The 25,673-nt window shown below is 49.9% G+C and overlaps 1 protein-coding gene across 1 annotated transcript in view; it reads right to left on the bottom strand.

Moving 5' to 3' along the window:
• Positions 1-293: 293 nt before the first annotated feature.
• Positions 294-25,673, bottom strand: part of TIMP2 (TIMP metallopeptidase inhibitor 2) — a 73,144-nt gene continuing 47,764 nt past the window's right edge. Inside the window, exons 2-5 of the mRNA XM_037993032.2 lie at positions 22,263-22,363; positions 19,049-19,157; positions 5,129-5,253; positions 294-3,160 (exon numbers count right to left, since the gene is read on the bottom strand). Coding sequence (XP_037848960.2) covers positions 2,963-3,160; positions 5,129-5,253; positions 19,049-19,157; positions 22,263-22,363 — 533 coding nt within the window. The 3' untranslated portion in view covers positions 294-2,962. The remainder of the gene's footprint in view (positions 3,161-5,128; positions 5,254-19,048; positions 19,158-22,262; positions 22,364-25,673) is intronic.

Below are 25,673 nucleotides of genomic sequence, written 5' to 3' on the forward strand. Positions count from 1 at the left end.
TATTTTTTGTAGAGCCGGGGTTTTGCTAAGTTGGCCAGGCTAGTCTCGAACTCCTGGACACAAACGATCCACCCGCCTCAGTCTCCCAAAGTGCTGGGATGACAGGCGTGAGCCACTGCACCTAGTCTGCATCCCACATTTGACTCAGAGCTCACTGGCCTTGTTTCTCTGAAGGACACAGGGCGCCCCCTCCCGCTGGACAGGAAAGGCTCCTTGCAGGGGCTGATTCCCATTCTTGAGCTAGAAAGTGGCCGTTCTGAATGTAGGATACAGCCACACAGAGAGAGCCCACGTTCTCTTTGATAATACTGTTTATTGTCCACGGACCGAGCGATTGCTCAAGAATGATACAAAGCATCAGAGACATGCGCAGTCTGCTTGTCAACTTCCAACAACTCGTGTGTTCCCAGCACCGGAAGGTCTCAGACTTCATATTCCAGCATAAACACAGTGCTCCCCTCCCCCAAAACTCCAAACGAAAACAAAATCAACAGAGCTTTAAATTACGGCAGCAAGTCCAATATTTCTTAATACTTATCAAGCAAAGATTTGAAAATAACTACAATGTAAACTTTATTTTAAATATTTTGAGTTGCTTGCAGGATGAAAATAGGAGAAAAGAGCTATGCTTAGAACATAACATATAAATTAAACGATGCCAAATGCAGAGCCTTCTTAAACTATATATATATTGCCATTATTTACTGTGAAGGTATTTGAGCGGCTTCCTCTCTCAGCTGCCACCAGGCTCTTCTTAACCTGTTTTGTTTTCTACTCAGCATGGTTAAAAGACCAACGTGTGTGGATCGAATATAAAGGCCACACCTTTCAGACCGAACCTACTCAAAGATCCCTTACTTTGTAATAATTTGAACCGGAGAACCAAAGACGGGAGACGAATGAAAGCAAAGATGCTCAAAGAACCAAAGGAAAGACCTAAAGGAATCCACCTGCATAGGCCACGCGTTCCGCTCCAGGTCAAATGCTTCCACAATGCAGAAACCTCTTTTAAAAAAAGTGCAAGTCTAACACCTACCAAGGGTAATAAAAAACACAGCACAGGAATGATTACAGTTGATGTCAAAAACAAACCAAAACATTAAAAACACAATCAGCAGAAACAGGAGTAAATGTTACATATGATATCACCAGACAGGAAGCGAACGGGGGTGGGGTGTTACATGGGTTGGAGGGGTCTGGTGGAGTTGTATATACTGAAATCACATGGACTGGTCCATTATGACATCTTACCAACTTTAGATCACTATACAGCATGAAAACGCCCGTGGGGCAGGGGCCGATTCCTGGATACCCTCCCAGTCTGCCCTAGAAAGGGAAGTCATCAAGATCTGTGCTGACCAGGTCCCGACGGGCATGGGGCCTGCATGCCACTTGGGGGTCAGGAGTCTTAACAGGTGCTTTGGGGTTGCCACTGAATAGAACAGGCTAAAGTGGCTTTGGAAGCATTTTGCAGGACCACTCCCAGGCCGAAAAGCTTCAGTTTCATTGCGTGTGTATGTTTACATAATGTGCCTATATATCGTCAGTTTATCTTTACAACACAGGTGGGAGCAAAAGAGATTCTCCTTAGCATTACCGAGAAAGTTCTTCCTATTCTAATCCCCATATCACTGGCTTCAGGAAACCATGTTTAGGGAACACATAGGTTCCCTAGTTCCCTAAGAAGTTTCTTAGCTAGGTCATCTTTGTCATTTGAGAAATACAAGCAGAAGTTGGTATATCTGCAACTCAGGTTCACCTATCATCTGAGAATTCATCGTTAGAAAAAGGAGATGTCTCTTAAAACAGGCCCAAGTATCCTGGGGGCTCAGAAAGAAGTGAGAGTGTCACCAAAGCCACCTACCTCCAAAATCCTTCCCTTCCTAGGCTGGACTTCTTACTACACTTAGCTGGCGTCATGTGCAGAAAGCCCCGTGCAGAACGATGGCTGTCAGTCTTTGAGGGAGAGAACACTAAGCCCGGGAGGGCACAGCAAGACCCAGCTTTTTCTGTCCTCAGGATGTGCAGATGGGGAGCACAGCCAGGCCCTGCACACAAGCCCAGATAAAGCAAAGCCATGCCACTCAATCCAGGTGCCTGGTGCCAGAACGGACAAGAAGCAATGGCAACCACAGCAGCTCAGGAAGGGACCTTGAGGGCAGCCACCGGCCCCGGACAGCAGTCTCAGGACAGGACCCCACCGATTCCCCCTGCAGGCTGGGGAAGCATGTGGACGGGGGGTGCAGGAGACCAAAAAGACTCAGCTGAGGCTGGGGTTCCTCGCTCCCATTTCTACAAGGCTCAGAGGGAGGCTCCCACTGGAATTCTGAGGATTAATAGGATTGATGGGACTCCTTCAAGAATAAGCCGCTGGTTCCAGGCTGTCCCTGGGTGTGGGGGGAGCCACAGGTGCTGGGAGCTCATGGTGGGCACCAGGGTGATGGGGGCACTTGCCAGGGGCAGGGAGTGTTACACTAGGGCCAGAGGCGTGGAAGCTGCAGAAAACAAGGGCCATGCCCCTCTCAAGATGAAAGGGACCTGGTAGGCCTGCTACACAGTCTTGCAAGGACCCTCAAAAGTTTCTGCAAAATGCACATTTCCAGGCCCCGCCCTAACCCGGCTGGGAGATCCCTAAGTGCTGCCTGCTCGGCATCTGTGATGGTGCCAAGGCAGGGACTGGGAGGCAAGCTGCATGTCCCAGCCCTGCCTGCACCCAAGGATCGAAGCCCCAGACACACAGTGCCTGGCAGAGGGAGGATGGGATGAGGACCCTAGACCCATGTCTCCCTCCAGACCCACAACCTTGTCTAAAAGGAGAAGCGGGGAGCAGAACTGTACTAATTTGGACCCATGGGATGAGTGTTTTATTCATGCTGTTTCCAGGAAGGGATGTCAGAGCTGGACCAGTCGAAACCCTTGGAGGCTGTTTTTGCAGTTGGCCACAGGGGTGTTGTAGGCCTGCTTATGGGTCCTCGATGTCGAGAAACTCCTGCTTGGGGGGCGCCGCGCCGCGGTACCACGCACAGGAGCCGTCGCTTCTCTTGATGCAGGCGAAGAACTTGGCCTGGTGCCCGTTGATGTTCTTCTCTGTGACCCAGTCCATCCAGAGGCACTCGTCCGGGGTGGAGATGTAGCACGGGATCATGGGGCAGCGCGTGATCTGGGGAGGGGCACACAGAGGGGCACGGAGTCAGGGATCCGGGAAGGGGTGGGCAGAGGCTGCTCTGGGGGCATGTCTAGAACCCGGCAATGTGCCTACCTGCGGTGTGCAGGGATGGCAGCCTCTCCTGAGACCCACAGCTCCTGCAGGGGCAGGCGGTTGGCCTGCGAGGGGGTCTTGCCTGCAGGGAAGCTGTGCCCCACCCACCGCTGCCCCCCTCCTGCTGCAGGTGTGCTTCCCTTTGGGCCATCTTCTACCTTCCTGAGCATGAGAGAATGGCCTGGCTTGGCCCTGCCCTCTGGGGGACATAGCAACAATAAAAGGGCCTGGGTTTCCTGGAGACAGATTCCAGCCCAGTGAAAAGGCCGGGAATTGGGAACTGCTCACAAGGCCGAGCCCTGAGGTCATAGGCAACTAGCAATTTGGCAAAGGAACCCGAGGCTACAAGACGATGACCGCCTTCACCGCCCCATGGAAAGACAAAGGAAGAACTTGCTTTTGATTTCATGCTGGGCACAGAGGAGTTTTGCTTAACTTATGTGTGGCTGGAGACTATGAGTTCAGAATTCCTGTTTTGAACATGCTGAGAAGGGGCTGGTGGCCGTCAGGAGGGAGGGCAGCCCCAGGCAGCTCCCCAGGGAAGGCCAATCCCCACGGCCTCACCAGAGTCTACTGGTCCCAGACTCGCTGGGAGTGGCCCAGGGTGGCAGGTGCCCGGCACTGAGCAATGCTTCCAGCAGGAAGGGTGGGGATAGGGTGCTAGGAGCCCACAGGGTAGAAGCCAGCCCAGGAGCCCTGGAGGTGGTGATCTCGCCTTCCACAGCCACATCTAAGTGTTGGGCTGCTACGACTGTGCCTGGCACAACCTCCGGGCTCATTTTAAGAGGAGTAGGTGTTCAGGTGTTCTCAACACACAGACTCCACGTAGACACCGACCCAGGTGTGAAAATGTCGGGAATGTTGGAAAAAGCATGAGGCCTGCAGTGCCCTCTCACAAGGCACACAAGGGTTTGCACTTCCGCATTTATAGAAAATGATCCATGGGACCATATTCTTCCCATACAGCTCCTTTTTCTGGAAGGGGTAAGTAACAGAGCTGAATTCATGCCTTACTCTCAAATCTCCTAGCTTTCCAGACATCCCCCTCCATTTTTTTTTTTTTTTTTTGAGACAGAATCTTGCTCTGTCGTCCAGGCTGGAGTGCAGTGGCACGATCTCGGCTCACTGCAAGCTCCGCCCCCTGGGTTCACGCCATTCTCCTGCCTCAGCCTCCCGAGTAGCTGGGACTACAGGCGCCCGCCACCGCGCCCGGCTAATTTTTTGTATTTTTAGTAGAGACGGGGTTTCACCGTGGTCTCGATCTCCTGACCTTGTGATCCACCCGCCTCGGCCTCCCAAAGTGCTGGGATTACAGGTGTGAGCCACCGCGCCCGGCCTTTTTTTTTTTTTTTTGAGACAGAGTCTCACTCTGTCAACCCAGGCTGGGGTACAGTGGCGTGATCTCGGCTCACTGCAACCTCCACCTCCCATGTTCAAGCCATTCTTGAGCCTCAGCCTCCCAAGTTGCTGGGATCACAGGCGTGCACCACCGCACCCGGTAAATTTTTGTATTTTTGTAGAGACAGGTTTTTACCATGTTGGCCAGGCTGATCTCCAACTTCTGACCCCAAGTAACCCGCCCATCTCGGCCTCCCAAAATGCTGGGATTACAGGCATAAGCCATGGCGCCCAGCCTCCAGACATCCCTTGACAGAGCTGTGTCTCAGGGCTCTCCAGGGACCGGGGGCCAAAGGCTTTGTCCCCAGCCAGACAGCCTCACTCCTGGGATGACTCTGCCTTCCCAGAGCCTGGTCTTCAATCAGAACCCGGGGATTAAGAGGCTCTGGAAAGTCAGGGACCAAAACCCGCGCTGTCCATCTGGAGATAGTGGGAGGAGGCGACGCCTCAGCAGAGACGGGACCTGCTTACCTTACACTCGCAGCCCATCTGGTACCTGTGGTTCAGGCTCTTCTTCTGGGTGGTGCTCAGGGTGTCCCAGGGCACGATGAAGTCACAGAGGGTGATGTGCATCTTGCCGTCCCCCTCGGCCTTTCCTGCGGAGAGACGGGATCACCAAGCTCAGAGCGAGGGACAAGTCCTCCTGCCCAGCTCCTCCACCCGGCGCAGGGGTGCTGGGATTTTGCTGTAACGACACTGCACACTGTCTATTCTGAGTTCAAACATAATGGGTGGCCAGGTACGGTGGCTCACTCCTGTAATCCCAGCACTTTGGGAGGCTGAGGTGGGTGGATCCCTTGAGGTCAGGAGTTCAAGACCAGCCTGGCCAACATGATACTCCCTCTCTACTAAAATACAAAAAATTAGCCAGGTGTGGTGGCACACGCCTGTAATCACAGCTACTTGGGAGGCTGAGGCAGGAGAATCGCTCTTGAACCCCAGAGGCGGAAGTTGCAGTGAGCCAAGATCATGCCACTGAACTCCAGCCTGGGTGACTCCATCTCAAAAAAATAAAAAGTGGAAAAAAAAAAAAAAAAAGCCATAATGCATGTTCACTGACAGAAACTTAAACGTAGGAAACAATCAAGAAAAAATGTCCCCACTTTCATTACCCACAGCAAACATTTTGATGTATTTCCTTCCAGTATTCCAGTATTGATTTTGAGACAATCTTGCTCTGTTGCTCAGGCCAGAGTGCAATGGTATGATCATAGCTCACTGCCTTGACCTCCCAAGCTCAAGTGATCCTCCTGTCTCAGTCTCCCGAATAGCTAGGTGTGAACCACCACACACCCTGCTAATTTTTTCTATATGTTTTTTTGTAGAGACAGGGTCTTGCTATGTTACTCAGGCTGGTCTTAAACTTCCGGGCTCAAGTGACACCCTCACCTTGGCCTCCCAAAGTGTTAGGATTACAGGCATGAGCCACCATGCCTGGCCCCAATATTCTTTTAAATTAAATTTTATTTTTTAAAAAAGGATAGAGACGATGTTTCACTATGTTGCCCAGGCTGGTCTTGAACTCCAGAGCTCAAGTGATCCTCCCGCTTTGACTTCCCAAAGTGCTGGGATTACAGGTGTGAGCCACTGCGCCCGGCCAATATTCTCTTATATATGCATCTTCACACACAAAACATCATGCAGTATGTAGATCGCACTGTTTCCTGTTCTGTTTTTCACAAAATATTAATTCATAGGTGTTTCTCCCATTTGAGTTTAAACTTATAATTCTGCATTCTTCCATTATGAAGAGCCAAAGAATGGAATTTTTGAAAATTAGGAATCTGCTCTGAATTCCCTTCATCAGGCATGATGAGCTGTGGCTCCTTTCTGTACTTCGGGCTCCTGACTCAGCTGCCTCCTTCCTTTGCTGAAGACACTACATTGGCAATAGCCTTGGCATTTTCCAAGCAGGAGGAAAAGAACAAAGGAGTGTGTTCCAGTGGCGGACAGAACCTAATGACAGCTATGGAAATCATTAAAAAACTCATCCCTTAGGCCAGGTGTGGTGGCTCATGCCTGTAATCCCAGCACGTTGGGAGGCCAAGGCAGGCGGATCACTTGAGGTCAGGAGTTTGAGACTAGCCTGGCCAACGGGGTGAAACCCCGTCTCTACTAAAAATACAAAAACAACAACAACAACAACAACAACAAAACACAGCCAGGCATGGTGATGCATGCTTGTAGTCCCAGCTACTCAGGAGGCTGAGGCAGGAGGACTGCTTGAACCCCGGAGGTGGAGGCTGCAGTGAGCCGAGATTGCAACACTGCACTCTAGCCTGGGCGACAGAGTGAGACTCCATCTCAAAAAAGAAAATAAATAAAATAAAAACTCACCTTTCAGGCTGGGCACGGTGGCTCACGCCTGTAATCCCAGCACTTTGGGAGGCTGAGGTAGGGACATCACTCAAAGTCAGGAGTTTGAGACCAGCCTGGCCAACATGGTGAAACCCCATCTCTACTACACATACAAAAATTATCTGGGCATGGTGGTGGGTACCTGTAATCCCAGTTACTTGGGAGGCTGAGGCAGGAGAATCACCTGAACCCAGGGGACGGAGGTTACAGCAAGAAGAGGTCATGCCACTACATTCCAGCCTGGGTGACAAGAGCAAAACTCCATCTCAAATAAATACATAAAATTTAAAAAAAAATACAAAAAATTAGCTGGGTGTGGTGGTGGGTGCCTGTAGTCCCAACTACTTGGGAGGCTGAGGCAGGAGAATCACTTGAACCCAGGAGGCGGAGCTTGCGGTGAGCCGAGGTCACGCCACTGCACTCCAGCCTGGGTGACAGAGTAAGACTCTGTCTCAAAAAAAAAAAACAAACCAGAAAACAAAAAACATCTCATTCCTTCTGCTACAACAGCACCTTGTGAAGAGACACAGGTGTCACTGATGAGCACCTGCCCCTGGCAGAGACTGACGGGCAATTCCTTGAGAAGCAGAGCCTCAGGCTCTGCCCTAAGCACTTCTGTTTGACAACGTTTCAGCGCATCTGACTTAATGATCTCAGCACAGCAGCAGCCTCAGAGGATCCGCTAATAGAAACGCAGCCCAGCGAAGGACTAACGCAGCTTGCCGACTGCACGCCTATGCCATAGAAATGTGGATGGCTTGCCTGGGACTTCAAGCAGACACAAGTGGCCTCCACTGTCCTGGGCACAGTGCACTCATTGTGCCAGCTCCCTGGGTTTGAATTCTTACGCTCGCACTTCCTGTTCTAGCTGTTCCTTTACCTTCAGGTCCTTTTCTCCGTTTAGACTTATGTGACATTCCAGGTGTGGAACAGGATGAGAAAGCAGAATTACTCCTGTAACATTTATTCCAAATCCTATAACTTCACAAGGTAAATGTTTGGGTGGCCTTAAACAATTCAAAACTAGCTGGGCATGGTGGCTCACACCTGTAATCCCAGCACTTGGGAAGGCCAAGGTGGGCAAATCACTTGAGGTCAGGAGTTCGAGACCAGCCTGGCCAACACGGTGAAACCCCGTCTCTACTAAAAATATAAAAATTAGCTGGGGTTGGTGGTGCATGCCTGTCATCCCAGCTACTCAGGAGGCTGAGGCAGGAGAATCGCTTGAACTTAGGAGGTGGAGGTTGCAATGAGCCAAGATCATGCCATTGTACTCCAGTCTGGGCAACAGTGCGAGACTCCTGTCTCAAAAGAAAAATAAATAAATAAATAAAAACTAGACATATAACTTTCCCCACTAGACCTATAGCTATTCTCTGTGAGTTCAGAATAGATCAAGAAGGAACAAAATAGACAGATGGGAAGGAACCCATTCCTGTATCCTGCTTGATTCTGGAATTTGGTGCCTGTACAGGTATACTGCAGCCCCTTCCCCGTCCAGCCTGGACATCTACCACTACAGTCAGGCTGAAGCTCTATCCTGGCTTCCCAACTTCTGTGGTGATTTCCAGTGTATGTATCACTTGACCAGCATCAATTCCCACTTTATATTAGATTTGCCTTTCTTCTGCATCTCACTCCTTAATCAGAGAGTAAATATAGAGGGTAAGGGTTGTGTCTTAACCCTTTTGTATCCACAGTTCCCTGCACATAGTAATTGCTTAATAAGTTTACTCATGAGACACACCCGTGCTTGTTCTAATAATTTGCTTCACATTCTGCCTTTTCCTGCCATTTTCTCTTTTGGCCCTTTACCACCAATTCTGGCTTCCTCAAAAGATAAGCAATGGCAGGAAGAAGAGATGAAGTGAAAATTATATCTTTTCTTTTTTTTGGAGATGGAGTCTTGCTCTGTCACCCAGGCTGGAGTGCAGTAGTGCCATCTCAGCTCACTGGAACCTGCCTCCTAGGTTCAAGCAATTCTCCTGCCTTAGCCTCCCAAGTAATTGGGATTACAGGTGTGCGCCACCATGCGTGGCTAATCTTTGTATTTTTTAGTAGACGCAGGGTTTCACAATGTTGGCTGGGCTAGTCTTGAACTCCTGACTTCAAGTGATCCACCGTGTCCAGCCAAAAAATTGTCTTTTCAATGGTCCTAGTTATTGGGCTAACGTGAACATGGCTATCATGTATAAATGTTAAGAGAGGGCCGGGCACGGTGGCTCACACCTGTAATCCCAGCACTTTGGGAGGCCGAGACGGGCAGATCACGAGGTCAGGAGATCGAGACCATCCTGGCTAACATGGTGAAACCCTGTCTCTACTAAAAATACAAAAAATTAGCCAGGCGTGCTCGTGGGCACCTGTAGTCCCAGCTACTCGGGAGGCTGAGGCAGGAGAATGGCGTGAACCCGGGAGGCAGAGGTTGCAGTGAGCTGAGATCATGCCACTGCACTCCAGCCTGGGCGACAGAGCGAGACTCTATCTGAAAAAAAAACAACAACAACAACAACGTTAAGAGAGGCCCCCCTCTGGTCTGATTAAGACTTGGTTGGACGTACACATTATAAGCATCTGCCTGTTCTGCTTATGTCTGTCTTGGAGAAAAGCGAGGCATGAGTCTTGGTTACAGAAAACCAGGAATTAAAATTTGTAACGAAGGGTTGTATGTTTATTTTTTCTTTTGGAGAAGAGGAATGTAGAAGAAAATTACAGGGCCAATTCTGTATGAGTCTCCCGGTGCCCGACGCCACACGTGAGGCTGAGTCATCAGCCCAGGAGGAGGTGGCCGGCTCAGGCCCTGCGGGCACTCACCGGCCACAGTCAGCCCGAGCCGAGTGGTTCACTGTGCCCTGTGATTTCTGGTTAGCCCCTGGATCAAGGGCCTATCCTGACTCAAGGCAAACTGGATCTAGGTTCCTGCCTCAGGAAATAAATGCCAGATTCAGTGTGGAGTCATCTGACCAAGGCTGGGAAAGAAGTCAGATGAGAGAGGCTCCTCTCGCCACGAGGTGAGTCAGCCACCGTGGCCATTAACAGCCCCAGCCCTGCTCCCCCTCCCAGGGAGAGGAGGATGAAGTAATGCAGCCTCATTGGTGGAGAAGATACACAGCCAGCTGGCCACTGGGCAGGTCTCACAATCTTTAACTTTGACTTTTAGAAACAGGAAGTCCAAGTGCAGATTTGTTACACGGGTATAGTGTGTGTCCCTGAGGTTTGGAATACGAATGGATCCATCGCCCAGGTAGTGGGCATAGTACCCAATAGGTAGTATTTTTTCAGCCCTTACCCGGCTTCCTCCCTCCCACCTCCTTGTATTCCCAGTGTCTCTTGTTCCCATTTTTATGACCATGTGTACCCAATGTTTAGCTCCCACTTATAAGTGAGAACATGTATTTGGTTTTCTGTTTTCACATTAGTTCCCTTAGGATAATGGTTTCCAGCTGCACTCCTGTGGCCGCAAAGGACATGATTTCCTTCTTTTTCATGGCTGTGTAGTATTCCATGGTATATATGCACATTTTCTTTATCTAAGTCACCATTGATGGGCACTTGGGTTGATTCCATGTCTTTGCTATTGCAAATAATGTGGTAATGAGTATATGGGTGCAGTGTCATTAAATGATTTATTTTCCTTTGGGTATATACCCAGTAGTGGGATTGCTGGGTCAAATGCTGGCTGCATTCTCAGTTGAGAAATTGGCTCCAAAGCGTGCCCCACAGTAGGTGAACTCATTTACATTCCCACCAACAGCCTCTAAGCGCTCCCTTTACTCCACAGCCTTGCCAACGTTGTTTTTTTTATTTTTTATTTTTTGGGGGGGACAGAGTCTTGCTCTGTCACCTAGGCTGGAGTGCAGTGGCACAATCTCGGCTCACTGCAACCTCTGCCTCCTGGGTTCAAGCGATTCTTGTGCCTCAGCCTCCTGAGTAGCTGGGATGACAGGCACCCGCCACCACGCCTGGCTAATTTTTTGTATTTTTAGTAGAGACGGGGTTTCATTGTGTTAGCCAGAATGGTCTCAATCTCCTGACCTCGTGATCCACCCACCTAGGCCTCCCAAAGTGCTGGGATTACAGGCGTCAGCCACTGTGCTGGGCTGTTTTTAACTTTTTAACTAAAGCTCTTCAAAATCTTTCAATGTCAGCTTGCTACTGAGGATCCTGCCACAGATCCAGGGAGCAATGCCCTTTCAACAGAGCCTTCACGCTGATTCTGCTACAGGCTACCCTAGCTCTCCTTAGACCTTCAGCGTAATTCTGTATCGACTGACCAGCTTTTCATGCAGTCCTGTGCTACATGCATGGGTCACTGTCAACCCCAGTGTAGGAAATAAAATGATCAGTTACCCTTGAGTGAGGCCTGAACAAGACAACCAGCATCTCTGTGATCCTCACTTCTGGTCTCCCACTCCCACTTTCACCCTCTCAACAACCCCTTGTGGGGCAGATACTACTGTCGTCGTTCCCCACGTATGGATCGGCATGGGAGGCACAGACAGGTAAAGTCATTTGGCCAAGGACATTAACGAGTCAGGTGTCAGGGCACACATTCGAACTCGAGCAGGTGTGTTTTCAGAGCCTTCACTTGGGCATCTCATTGTATTTCCTCACAGCTTTTCATGACACTTAGTTGTTACCTTTTTCTCTTCTAAAATAGAGATAGGGTCCCGCCCTGCCACCCAGGCTAGAGTGCAGTGGTGCAGTCCTAGCTCACTGCAGCCTCAAATGCCTGAGCTCAAGGGATCTTCCTGCCTCAGCCTCCCGAGTAGCTAGCACTACAAGTGCACATGACCACACCCAGCTCATCCCTCCCTCCCTCCCTCCCTTCCTCCCTGCCTCCCTTCTTCCCTGCCTCCCTCCCCCTTCCTCCCTGCCTCCCTCCCTTTCTTCCTTCCTTCCTCCCTCCCTCCCTTCCTCCCTGCCTCCCTTCCTTTCTTCCTTCCTTCCTCCCTCCCTCCCTTCCTGTTTTGTAGAGATAGGGTCTTGCTATATCATCCAGGCTGATCTTGAACTCCTAACCTCAAGCCGTCCTCCTGCCTCGGCCTCCCAAAATGCTAGGATTACAGATGTGAGCCACTGTGGTTGGCCCATTTATTTATTTTCTTTATGCAAGAAACTGTTCTCACTTGGCACCTTTAGTTCTATGTCCTCATCACAACCTCGTGCCTCCTCCTTGAGATACTAAGTAGTGTCTGAGTTTTAAAGTTAATGGAAATGTTAACAATTTCAAAACATATATAGAATTCAACTGAGAAGAGTATTACATATTTTGGAAACTTTAAAATGTATGCACATAAAAAGAAATAAAATCTGCCGGCCGGGTGCAGTGGCTCACACCTGTAATCTCAGCACTTTGAGAGGCCGAGGTGGGCGGATCACCTGAGGTCAAGAGTTTGAGACCAGCCTGACCAACATGGCGAAACCCCATCTCTACTAAAAAAATACAAAAATTAGCTGGGCGTGGTGGTATGTGCCTGTAACCTCAGCTACTCGGGAGGCTGAGGCAGGAAAATCGCTTGAACCTGGGGGGCAGAAGTTGTAGTGAACCAAGATCACACCACTGCACTCCAGCCTGGGCTTTGTTGCCTCCGTCTCATAAATAAATAAATAGATACAATCTGATCCATGCTACAACATGGATGAACTTAAGGACATCATGCTAAGTGCAACGCTTCATCTATGGAAAGAGTATGACTCTACCTGTACGAAGTGCCTAGAATGGGCAAATTCATGGAGATGAAGTAGAAAGGTGGTTGTCAGGGGCTGGGCAAACGGAGGAATAGGGAATTATTGGTTAATGGGGACAGAGTTTCAGTTTGGGATGATGAAAAACTTCTAGAAATAGATAGTGATAGTCACACAACATTGTGAATATACTTAATGCCGCCCAGGTGTGGCGGCTCACACCTGTAATCCCAGCACTTTGGGAGGCTGAGGTGGGCAGATCACCCAAGGTCAGGAGTTCAAGACCAGCCTGGCTAATGTGGTGAAACCCCATCTCTACTAAAAATACTAAAAATTAGGCCAGGCACAGTGGCTCATGCCTGTAATCCCAGCACTTTGGGAGGCTAAGGCGGGCAGATCACCTGAGGTCAGGAGTTGGAGACCAGCCTGGCCAACATGGAGAAATCCCATCTCTACTAAAAATACAAAATTAGCCAGGCATGGTGGCGCATGCCTGTAATCCCAGCTACTCGGGAGGCTGAGGCAGAAGAATCGCTTGAACCCGGGAGGTGGAGGTTGTGGTGAGTCGAGACCGCACCATTGCACTCCAGCCTGGGCAACAAGAGCGAAACTCTGTCTAAAAAATAATAAATAAATAAATAAATAAATAAATTAGCTGGGTGTGGTGTTGGGCACCTGTAATCACAGCTACTTGAGAGGCTGAGGCAGGAGAATTGCTTGAACCCAGGAGGCAGAGGTTGCAGTGACCCGAGATTGTACCACTGCACTCCAGCCTGGGCGACAGAGAGAGACTCCATCTCAAACAAAAACAAAAACAAACAGAGAGCCTCAGCATGGGCGAGGATTCAGCTGGGTATGTTTGGAGACCAGTGCTGGCTCAGACCAAGGTCGCTTTTGTACCCAAGAGGCCATCTGTGCATGGGATCCCCACCCTTTCGTCCTTCCACAGCTCTGCAGTTTGGCTGGAAAGCCCCTAGAGGGCAGTGTGAGGAAACTGAGCTGGGACTGCTGGGACTTACTTTAAAGGCTGTTCCCCATGGATAGGAAGAAAAAGAGGATGCAGAAAACTGGAAGTAAGTTCCCTGCACCATGGGGAATTTTGTCTCCTTTCTTGTCTCTCTAGATTTTATTTTTCTTATGACAAAAGTAATAAATGCCATAATTTTAAAGGTTTAACAAATACAGGAAAGAACTGAAAAGGAGACAGCAGATGCTAACACGCTGGGAAATTTCCTCCCATGCTCTGTTCCGTGCACAGCTGCAGCAGCCCCCGAATGCCACACTGCAGACCATCCCTCTGCCACGCGCCACTCTGCGTGCTGTGCAGCCACCCCAGCTCTTCTCCCTCCTCTGTGTTTTTTTCTGAGGGCATTAGTTAGCTGGTAAGATCTTTGCACCACAGGTGATTTTTGTCCCCTTACCCTTCTCCATTTGATTTTATTTTTCTTATTGTAAAAATCATAGATAATACTGGGCATGTAAAATGGTGCAGCTGCTTTAGAAAACGGTCTGGCAGCTCCTCAAATGGTTAAACCTAAAGTCACCCAACCCCTCCCCACCCCCCGCCAATTCCACTGCCAGGGATACACCCAGGAAAAATGAGAACAGGTCCCTGCAAAATCTCACACACCAATGTTCATTGCAGCATTTTTCACAACTGCCAAACGGTGGCAGCAACCCAAATGCCCATCAAATGATGAGAGGATAAACACAATGTGGTCTATCCATACAATGGAATGCTCAGTCATAGAAAGGAATGAAATTCAGATACACAATGTAACATGGATGAGCCTTGGAAACACGAAAGAAGCCAGTTACACAGGGTCACACATATTATTCCGTTCCTAGGAAAGCCCAGCATAGACAAATCGATAGAGATGGGAAGTATACCAGTGGCTGCTTAGGGCTGGGGAAGGGGAAGTGGGGGTTAGGAGGGTAATAGCTCAAGAATACAGGATTTCTTTTTGACTGTAGTGATGGGTGCACAACTCTGTGAATATACTAAAACCACTGAATTGTAGGCCAGGTGCGGTGGCTCATGCCTGCACTCCCAGCACTTTGGAAGGCCAAGGCGGGCAGATCACCCGAAGTCAGAAGTTCAAGACCAGCCTGGCCAACATGGTGAAACCCCGTATCTACTAAAAATACAAAAATTAGCCAGGCGTGGGGGCACACACCTGTAATCCCAGCTACTTGGGAGGCTGAGGCATGAGAATTGCTTGAACCCGGGAGGCAGAGATTGCAGTGAGTCAAGATTGCGCCACCGCACTCCAGTCGGAGGGATAGAGTGAGACTCTCTCTCCAAAAAAAAAAAAAAAAAACCACTGAATTGTAGATTTTATTTTTTTTAAACAAGGTCTTGCTCTCACCTAGTCTGGAGCGCAGTGGTATGACACTGCAGCCTCAAACTCCCAGGCTTAAGCGATCCTCCCATCTCAGCCTCCTGAGAAGCTGGGACTACAGGCACATGCTACCACACCTGGCTAATTTTTTTTAGTTTTTGTAGAGATGGGGTCTCACTATGTTGCCCAGGCTGGTCTCAAACTCCTGACCTCAATCAGTTCTCCCACCTCGGCCTTTCAAAGTGCTGGGATTACAGGCATGGGCCACCATACCTGGCCCGAATTACACATTTTTAATGGATAAATTGAATAGAGTGTGCCTTATATCTCAATAAAGCTGTTAAAAAAAAAATAAGTGCTCATGGCTAAGCATGGTGGCTCGTGCCTGTAATCTCAGCACTTTGGGAGGCTGAAGCAAGTGCGTCATTTGAGGCCAGGAGTTTGAGACCAGCCTGGCCAACACGGTGAAACCCTGTCTCTACCAAAACCACAAAAATTAGCCAGGCATGGTAGCATACACCTGTAATCCCAGCTACTCAGGTGGCTGACGCATGAGAATCGCTCAGGAGGCAGAGGTTGCTGTGAGTCAAGATTGCACCACTGCATTCCAGCCTGGGCAACAGAGGGAGACTCTCTCAGAATAAGAATAAGAATAAGAAGTGCTCATAATTAAACATTTTAGGAAGTCCAGAAATGCATCTTAAAAGGGGGGAAAAGTCTCCTATTATCCCCAAGGAAAGGGACAGAAGTCCTGATGACCGAGATATCCAGCAAAGCAGGAGCTGCGAGCATGTTAAGGAAGGGAGGGAAGATCTTACCCAAGGGGAGATAACAGGAGTCCTCCCTGCCCAACTCACACCCCTGCATCTTCCTCCCTGCAATGACGTCCTCCCCATCCACAGGCAAGGACACCACCTTCTCCCAGCAGTAAGTCTGTCTAGACTCTTGGACCTGTGAGAGTCTCTTCCTTTTGCACCTTCCAAGCATTCACTCACTATTCACAATTCCCAATTCCCCATAAGCAAAATCTGTCTCTTTTCTCTGCTTTCTTTTCCAGGCTCCCCAGTCGAAACATCTGTGTACTCCACGATGACAGGAGCCAAAGATCTCACTGTGGGAATCTTCCATTGTCCCTAACACGGGGCTAAGCACATGTTGATTTTTAGAAGGGAAAGAAAGTACATGTCACCTAAACCAGAAGAAAATCCCCCAATCATGGATATTTGGATCCAGAGTGTATGTTTATGATGACAGTTGCCTTTTGGAACAAAATATAGTACCAGGCTAGGGCAGTTGTCTTGTCTCTTCTTTCTCCCCATTTTTTTTTTTTTTTTTTTAATTTTTTGTGAGACAGGGTCTTGCTCTGCCACCCAGGCTGGAGTACAGTGGTGTGATCTCAGCTTGCTGCAATCTCTGCCTCCCGGGTTCAAATGATTCTCATGCCTCAGCCTCCTGAGTAGCTGGGACTACAGGCACATGCCACCACGCCCAGCTAATTTTTATATTTTTAGTACAGACAGGGTTTTACCATGTTGGCAAGGCTGGTCTCGAACTCCTGACCTCAAGCAGTCTGCCCGCCTCAGCCTCTCAAAGTGCTGGGATTACAGGCGTGAGCCAGTGCACCAGGCCTTGTTTATTCTTTTTTTCTTAAGTTTGTGATCAGATTCCTACTTCCTCAGGGAGGAGGGGAATAATGTTCCTTAACTGGCTGAGTCAGTGCCGTGCTGGACTGCGGCTGCTGGCCACATGTGGCTGTTTACATTTAAACTAAAATTACTTGAAATGAAATACAATTTAAAATTCAGCTCCTCAGCTGCACGAGCCATATCTCAGGTGCTCACAAGCCACAGGGCTGGGGGCCGCTGGACTGGATGGTGCAGAGGCCGTTTCCATCACTGCAGGAAGCTCTTTGAGCCCCGTGGTTCTCAAGCAGGGGCAACCTACCCCACCTCCCCCACCTCCCCTGGGCACATGCAGCAATGTCCAGAGACCCCACAACTGGAGTGGGTGCTATGGCATGTAGAGGGTGGGGGCCAGGGATGCAGATGAATATCCTATAATGTACAAGGTAGAGGCCCCCGCAACAAAGAACAGTCCATCCCCAAATGTTCATAGTGCTGAGATTCAGAATCCTCTCCTGGCCTCCTGTGGTTCAGCCTCACTGGGCAAGCGGGGAGGTGGTAGAAGGAAGTAAGGGGAAATCATTTTATTTAGGAATAAAAATATAGGCTGGGCACAGTGGCTCACGCCTATAATCCCAGCACTTTAGGAGGCTGAGGCAGGAGCATTGCTTGAACCTCGGAGTTCAAGACCAGGCTGGGCAACACGGTGAGACTTATTCTTTACCAAAAAAATCAAAAAATTAGCTGGGTGTGGTGGCACACACCTGTAGTCAGTCCCAGCACTGTGGGAGGCTGAGGCGAAAGGATCACTTGACCCCAGGAGATTGAGGCTACAGTGAGTCCTGATCGCACTCCAGCCTGGGAAACAGAGCAAGACTTTCTCTCAAAAAAAAAAAAAAAAAAAAAAAAAGAAGTATACACAAAGAGATGCAACAATTAACAAAATGTGCTGCATTCATACAATGATTCATCCCTAAAAAGTAAGGAAATTTGGGGCCACGTGCAGTGGCTCATGCCTATAATCCCAGCACTTTGGGAAGCTGAGGTGGGCAGATCAACTGAGGTCAGGAGTTTGAGACCAGCCTGGCCAACATGGTGAAACCCCATCTCTACTTAAAAAAAAAATCAGCCAAGTGTGATGGCACGTGCCTATAATCCCAGTTACTCAGGAGGCTGAGGCAGGAGAATCAATTGAACCCAGGAGGCAGAGGTTGCAGTGAGTCTAGATCGCGCCACTGCACTCCAGTCTGGGCAATAGAGCAAGACTCTGTCTCAAAAAAAAAAAAAAAAAAAAGAGTAAGGAAATTCTGATATATGCTGTAATGTGAATGAACCTTGCAAACATGATGCTACTGAAATAAGCCAGACACAGAGGACAAACACTGCAGGGTTCCACCCACGTGAGGCCCCTGGAGCAGTCAAATCCACAGAGACAGAAAGTAAAATGGAGGTAAAGTAGATGGTGGTGATGGCTGCACAACAGTGAATATATCTAATGCCACTGAAGTGTACACTTGAAAATGGTTGGCCAGGCACAGTGGCTCACGCCTGTAATCCTACACTTTGGGAGGCTGAGGCGGGTGGATCACCTGAGGTCAGGAGTTTGAGACCAGCCTGGCCAACATAGTAAAACCCCGTCTCTACTAAAAATACAAAAATTAACTGGGCGTGGTGGCACGTGCCTATAATCCCATCTACTCGGGAGGCTGAGGCGGGAGAATCGCTTGAACCCGGGAGGTGGAGGTTGCAGTGAGCCGAGATTGCGCCACTGCACTCCAGCCTCGGCGACAGAGCGACACTCTGTCTCAAAAAGAAAAGTAAGAAAAGAAAGAAAGAAAGAAAAGAAAGAGGGAGGGAGGGAGGGAGGGAGGGAAGGAAGGAAGGAAGGAAGGAAGGAAGGAAGGTAGGAGGGAAGGAAAGAAAATGGTTAACATGGCTACATTTTGTTACGTATATTTTACCACAATAAAAACAGGAGACAGATGAATGAATAAGTCAAACAGGTCTCGTGCACAGTATCAACAGACGTCACGCAAGCTTTCCGCCCTCCCAACGGCAGAAAGGGTTTCTCTGCCTTGCACGTCTCCAGCATCCTGCACACACCTCCCTTTTAGGAGCAAAAGGCAAAAATGCTCACTTTTTTTGTCTACCAATCTCAGATTTCCTAGGAAATTGGCAGGTAGGTGAACATTCACTAGCATTCTCTGACAGGAAGTGGCCGAGAGGGCACCGTTCAGTGTCAGGGCTCCGTACCCTGCCTCACTGTTCCTTAGCTACTTCACCTCCCCGCTCCTTGAGCCTGGGAAACAAGCCCTGGAAGGCGTCTAGGAACAGCCCCACTTCGGTGTGAGCCTCCGGCTGATGGCCCCACTCATACACACCTGCAATGAGATATTCCTTCTTTCCTCCAACGTCCAGCGAGACCCCACACACTGCCGAGGAGGGGGCCGTGTAGATAAACTCTATATCCTTCTCAGGCCCTTTGAACATCTGGAAAGACAAGGAGGAGGACATGTAAGCAGAGGGAGGCTGCACAGTCGGGGAATTTCGTTCCCATCCAGAACACCGCGGGCGGCACAATCTGTATCCGGGGTGTAGCCAGCACCAAAGAGGACCAGGAAGTGCAAATTGCATGGATTAGAGAAGGACCGTTACAGCTGGGCTCAGGGCTCATGGCTGTAATCCTAGCACTTTGAGGGGCTGAGGTGGGTGGATTGCTTGAGGTCAGGAGTTTGAGACCAGCCTGGCCAACGTAGCAAAACCCCGTTTCTACTAAAAACACAAAAATTAGCTGAGCGTGGTGGCAAGTGCCTGTAATCCCAGCTACCTGGGAGGCTGAGGCAGGAGAATCCCTTGAACCCGCGAGGTGGAGGTTGCAGGGAGCTGAGATGGTGCCACTGCACTCCCACCTGGGTGACAGAGTGAGACTCCATCTCAAAAAAAAAAAAAAAAAGGAAGGCTGGGTGTGGTGGCTCAAGCCTGTAATCCCAGCACTTTGGGAGGCCGAGACGGGTGGATCACAAGGTCAGGAGATCGAGACCATCCTGGCTAACACAGTGAAACCCCGTCTCTACTAAAAATACAAAAAACTAGCTGGGCGAGGTGGCAGGCATCTGTAGTCCCAGCTACTCGGGAGGCTGAGGCAGGAGAATGGCGTAAACCCGGGAGGTGGAGCTTGCAGTGAGCTGAGATCCGGCCACTGCACTCCAGCCTGAGCGACAGAGCCAGACTCCGTCTCAAAAAAAAAAAAAAAGAAAAAAAGAAAAGAAAAAGACTTTTTATAGCGAAGTGATTCTTTGGAGTCACTCAACTTTTAGTGTGGCAGATCACAGCAGGTGGGCACAAGACTGTCATCTGGAGCGTGACATCCTCAGACAACACCTCTGTCCCCTCACCCCCCCCCCCCCGCCCCAATGAGGTCATTTCTGAATCTCTGGGGAGGGGCTTTTTTACCTCTGCATGACTCTGGACCACCATGAAGGACCATGACTTTTGCATATTTTTTTTGAGATAGGGTCTCACTCTGTTGCCCAGGCTGGGGCTACAACCTCAACTTCCCAGGCTCAAGTGATCCTCCCACCTCAGACTCCCGAGTAGCTGGGACTACAGGCGTGTGCCACCATGCTCGGCTTTTTTTTTTTTTTTTTTTTTTAAATTAGTAGAGACGAGGTCTTGCTCTATCACCCAGGCTGGTCTCAAACTCCTGAGCTCAAGCAATCCTCCTGCCTCGGCCTCCCAAAGTGCTGGGATTACAGGCATAAGCCACTGCGTCCTACCCATATTTCCAGGAATTTCGATCAAATATTGTCTACTTGATGGCAGTGAGAGCAGAGAGGCACCTCAGGAGTTAGGACATAACTCCATGGGCCAGAGGAGCTTGCATTCTCAACATCTGATTTACTCACAGCCTTTCAGGAACACACCTGCTGCCCCCAGGCGAAGAATGGCATTTTCCCAGCACCTGGGGAGGCTGCTTTTTTCCCCCCCGAAGAGTTTCAATAAGCAAACCCAAATGGAATGGGAGCATGCCTGATGTCGTGACAAATGGTTTTCTGAGAGTGACACTCCAACTTGTACCAAGAAAAGTTATGTTGATGCTTTCCTTGGCACTGACACTGGCCTTTTCACGACCCCTTTATGAGGTCGTAAGAGCAGATCCTCTTTCCTGCCTCATAAAGAAAGAGGCTCAGGCACTGACAGACTACGTCATCCCCTTAAACTGACATAGATGTGATGATAAAGCACTCCACTGACCTTCTGATAACACTGATTTTCAACTACTTTTTTTTGTTTTGTTTTGAAATGGAGTTTCGCTCTTATCGCCCAGGCTGGAGTGCAGTGGCATGATCTCAGCTAACTGCAACCTCCACCTCCTGGGTTCAAGTGATTCTCTTGCCTCAGCCTCCCAAGTAGCTGGGATCACAGGCGCTCACCACCATGCCCAGCTAATTTTTTTTTTTTTTTTTTTTTTTTGAGACGGAATCTTGCTCTGCCGCCCAGGCTGGAGTGCAGTGGCGCAATCTCGGCTCACTGCAAGCTCTGCCTCCCAGGTTCACGCCATTCTCCTGCCTCAGCCTCCTGAGTAGCTGGGACTACAGGTGCCCGCCACCATGCCCGGCTAATTTTTTTGTATTTTTAGTAGAGATGGGGTTTCACCATGTTAACCAGGATGGTCTCGATCTCCTGACCTGGTGATCCGCCCGTCTCAGACTCCCAAAGTGCTGGGATTACAGGCATGAGCCACCGTGCCCAGCCATGCCCAGCTAATTTTTGTATTTTTAGTAGAGATGGGGTTTCTCCATGTTGGTCAGGCTGGTCTTGAACTCCTGACTTCGGGGGATCCACCCGCCTCGGCCCCCAACGTGCTGGAAGTATAGGCGTGAGACACTGTGCCCGGCCTACTTTTTATTTTTAATAACAAAATTAAATACGGATGACTACAACTACTACCATATCACACGGCTGTCCCTCCACCTGCGACATGAATTTTCTTCTCTCTTACAGACCATGTTAGTTACTATCAATGACAACAGCATCACCTCTCCTGCCCCAGGTCAGGCCCTGCCCTCCCTGCCACATTTTTTTTTTTTTTTTAAATACAGGGTCTCACTCTGTCATCCAGGCTGGAATACAGTGGTGAGATGTCATCTCACTGCAGCCTCTGCCTCCTGGGCTCAAGCAATTCTCCCACCTCAGCTTCCTGAATAGTTGGAAACACAGGCGGGCGCTACTGTGCCTGGCTAGTTTTTTTGTAGAGATGGATTTTCACCATGTTGCCCAGGCTGGTCTTGAACTCCTGAGCTCAAGTGATCCGCCCACCTCGGCCTCCTGAAGAGCTGGGATTACAGGCGTGAGCCACGACGCCCAGGCAGGTTTCTGGAGGAATTGAACTTGTGGGGAACATGTCATCTCCACACAACTTTTCAGGCATTCAAGGATGAAGGGAAATCGGATCTATTTGCAGCTTGAGGACCTCATCCTCTGCTCTGTTCCACAGGTGGCCAGATCGTGTTCCAGGGACCCAGGCTCTCTGCCCACCCCAACACCCCCAGCTGTGCCCACAGTGCAGCCCGGGACGCCGGCGGCCACTAATACCTTTATCTGCTTGATCTCATACTGGATCCTCTTGATTGGGTTGCCGTAAATGTCGTTTCCAGAGTCCACCTCCTTCTCGCTGACCGCTTTGGCCCTGATCACTGCAAAACACAAGACACAGAGGTGAGGAGAGTTCCCGAAACATGCTCCTGGGGCTAAGGAGAGGGATAAGGTGTCCAGGCCTGTAGGAGGCGCTGGGGGGTTACGGACAGCAGCAAAGTGCGAGGCGGGCAAGGGGCATGGTGATCCCAGCCCCCAGCACGGTGTCCCCTCCTCCAAGCTGAGAGATGATGCCCAGCCTCCTCCTCCTTCCACAATTCTTCAACAAGAATCCCTTCTTTGTTGACAGGGCTCAAGCCAGAAGCCCAGAGTCCCTTGTGACCAGGGCGGTTTCTGTAACAGTGGGAGGCAGTCATTGATTTGACTGAAGCTCATCTGTTGATATCATGCTTGAGTGCTTTTGCCTTTTTTTTCCTTCTCTCCAGTGGGTACTCACTGGTGGCTGGGGCAAGCAGGTACACCACGGAACTGACCCGCAATCCCACACATTCTATGAAGAAGAGGGGTGGAATTCCAAGAAGAGGGGTGGACATTTCCCCACCCTCTAGCCACCGCCTATTGGAAACAAGCTTTTCTGGGCCGAGGGCAAAGTGAGAGTTACCCACCTTAAAGGGGCCTTAAAAGTACCCGGCATATTTACGTTTGGGGGTCTTACATCTGGAAAGGTCTGTCCAGCTGTTCTGACCTGGAAAATGTTCTATGAGTAATTTTTTTTTTTTTTTTTTTAGATGGAATCTCGCTCTGTTGCCCAGGCTGGAGTGCAGTGGCACAATTTTGGCTCACTGCAATCTCCACCTCCCAGGTTCAAGTGATTCTCCTGCCTCAGCCTCTCCAGTAGCTGGGATTACAGGTGCTTGTCACCACACCTGGTTTTTTTTTTTTCAGACGGAGTCTCACTCTGTCGCCCAGGCTAGAGTGCAGTGGCATGATCTCGACTCACAGCAACCTCTGCCTCCGGGGTTCAAGAGATTCTTCGCCTCAGCTTCCCAAGTAGCTCGGATTACAGGCAGCTGCCACCACACCCAGCTAATTTTTGTATTTTTAGTAGAGACAGGGTTTCGCCATGTTGACCAGGCTGGTCTTGAGCTCCTGACCTCAGGTGATCCACCTGCCTCGGCCTCCCAAAGTGCTGGGATTATAGGTGTGAGCCACAGTGCCCAACCTTAAGTTTTGTATTTTTAGTAGAGACAGGGTTTCATCACGTTGGCCAGGCTGTTCTCAAACTCCTGACTTCAAATGACCCACCTGCCTCGGCCTCCCAAAGTGCTGGGATTACAGGCGTGAGCCACTGTGCCTGGCCTGGGCGATTCTTTGCAGTAACACAGATTCTATCAGGGGCACAACAGGGGCAGGCTCAGAAAGTTTCACCCAAAGGAGACATCAGCAGGCACACTGGCAGACCCAAGGGACGGATGCTGAGGAAGGACAAACAGAAGGAAAGAGGAGCCCAGCTAAGCCACAGTCAAAGAGGAAGGAGATGGAGAAGAGGCAGGGCTGGGGCAATTCCAGAATATTCTGGAGCCTGAGGTTGCTGACAGGCCATGCAACGCAGGGCTTTCTCCTAGCAATTAAGCCAGGACTCTGTTCTGCTCCTGGCAACCTGAGGACAATCAGACAGGTAAGTCATGCGGTCACTCGGGCAGGGTTGGGTAGAACCCTCCCTTTTTTAATTTCAAGGCCATTAGTTGGTGACATGGTCTGTTTTAATGATTTTAAAAGCTTTGCCCTCCCAAACTCAGCTATTCAGGGTCACTCTGGGTAAGTGCTATGTTAGGGTGGATATGAGCAAAACAGAGAGGAAAGGAGCAGACCACGCCAGGCTCCAGGCAGCCTCCCAGCCCCAGCCCCAGCCCCAGCCCCAGCCCACGTGGTCAGCTCAAATCTCTTGGAACCCCTTAGGCAGGGCTGTCTCTTCCCACAGGGGCATGGAGGCCCACAGACTCCATCTGTGTCCATGGCCCCGGGCCCCAGCAATGCTCTCTGGATCCCAGGCTCGCATCAGAGTCCCACGCCATAGCCCCACTGCCCCACCTGGCCACAAACCCCATTCTTCTTTCGTCTTCTGTTGGAGCTGAGTCATGACTGGCCAAGGCCACAGGTTCCTGTTTCCCAGGCTAAGCCAGGCCTCATCCTGAAAAGCCACATCTAGGAAATGTCTCCCAGCAGGCCACACCAGAATGGAGGGCTTTGCCCTGACTGCCCCCTATTTCCAGTGCCCTCCCAACCATCCTCTCATCCACTGACACCGGCTGTCTTTTTGTATTCACGTTCCTTTCTGCTCAAACATCATCCTTGGCTGTTCCCTGCCACTTCCCCTAAAATATGAGAGCCTTTGCAACCTGAAGTTAGTCAGGCGACTCAGCTGCTGTGCCCAACACTCCCTACCCGTGCTCCTGCTATTCTACCAGTTCATAATACTCCCCTGCCCTGAACATGCCCAGGTGTATCCATACCTCTGAACAGGCAAGTTTCTTTCCTTTTTTTTTTTTTGAGACAGAGTCTTACTCTGTCACCCTTCAAGGCTGGAGTGCAGTGGTATGATCTCAGCGCACTGCAACCTCCGTCTCCCGGGTTCAAGTGACTCTCCTGCCTTAGCCTCCCAAGTAGCTGGGATTACAGGCATGCACCACCAAGCCTGGCTAATTATCATATATATTTTTTTGAGACGTAGTTTCATTCTTGTCGCCCAGGCTGGAGTGCAATGGCTCGATCTCGGCTCACTGCAACCTCCGCCTCCCAGGTTCAAGCAATTCTCCTGCCTCAGCCTCCTGAGTAGCTGGGATTACAGGTACCTGCCACCTTGCTAGGCAATTTTTTTTTTTTTTTTTTTTTTTTTGCATTTTTAGTAGAGACAGGGTTTGGCATGTTAGCCAGGCTGGTCTCGAACTCCTGACCTCAAGTGATCCACCCACCTTGGCCTCCCAAAGTGCTGGGATTACAGGTGTGAGCCACCGTGCCCAGCCTGAACAGGCAAGTTTCTTCTGCCCCAAATGCCACTCCCTCTCTCTGCCTGGAGAACTTCTCTTCATCCTTCAAGACCCAGCTAAAATAGCCCTTTTCTGTCTTCCTCTGGGAAATCCTGTCCTTCTGCAGCACTTGGTATATTCACCATCTCTTTGCCATCCTGCTGTCAATTCCTGCACACCTGTCTGCTCAGGGCCCTGGGAGGTCCTAACAGGTTGAGGCTAGATTCTGACTGCAGAACAGGTGGTGCTCACTGCTTGCCAGATGGAGCTGAGATGATGCTGACAACTTTGGGCTGGTGGCCCAGGTGTGGTTTGTCCTTGGCTCTCTTGCTCCCTGCCTAATCTATATACCTTATGACAATGCTGCACCAAAAAATGTTTATGC

The sequence above is a fragment of the Chlorocebus sabaeus genome, chromosome 16 (genome assembly GCF_047675955.1).
Source record: "Chlorocebus sabaeus isolate Y175 chromosome 16, mChlSab1.0.hap1, whole genome shotgun sequence".
Taxonomy (NCBI): domain Eukaryota; kingdom Metazoa; phylum Chordata; class Mammalia; order Primates; family Cercopithecidae; genus Chlorocebus; species Chlorocebus sabaeus.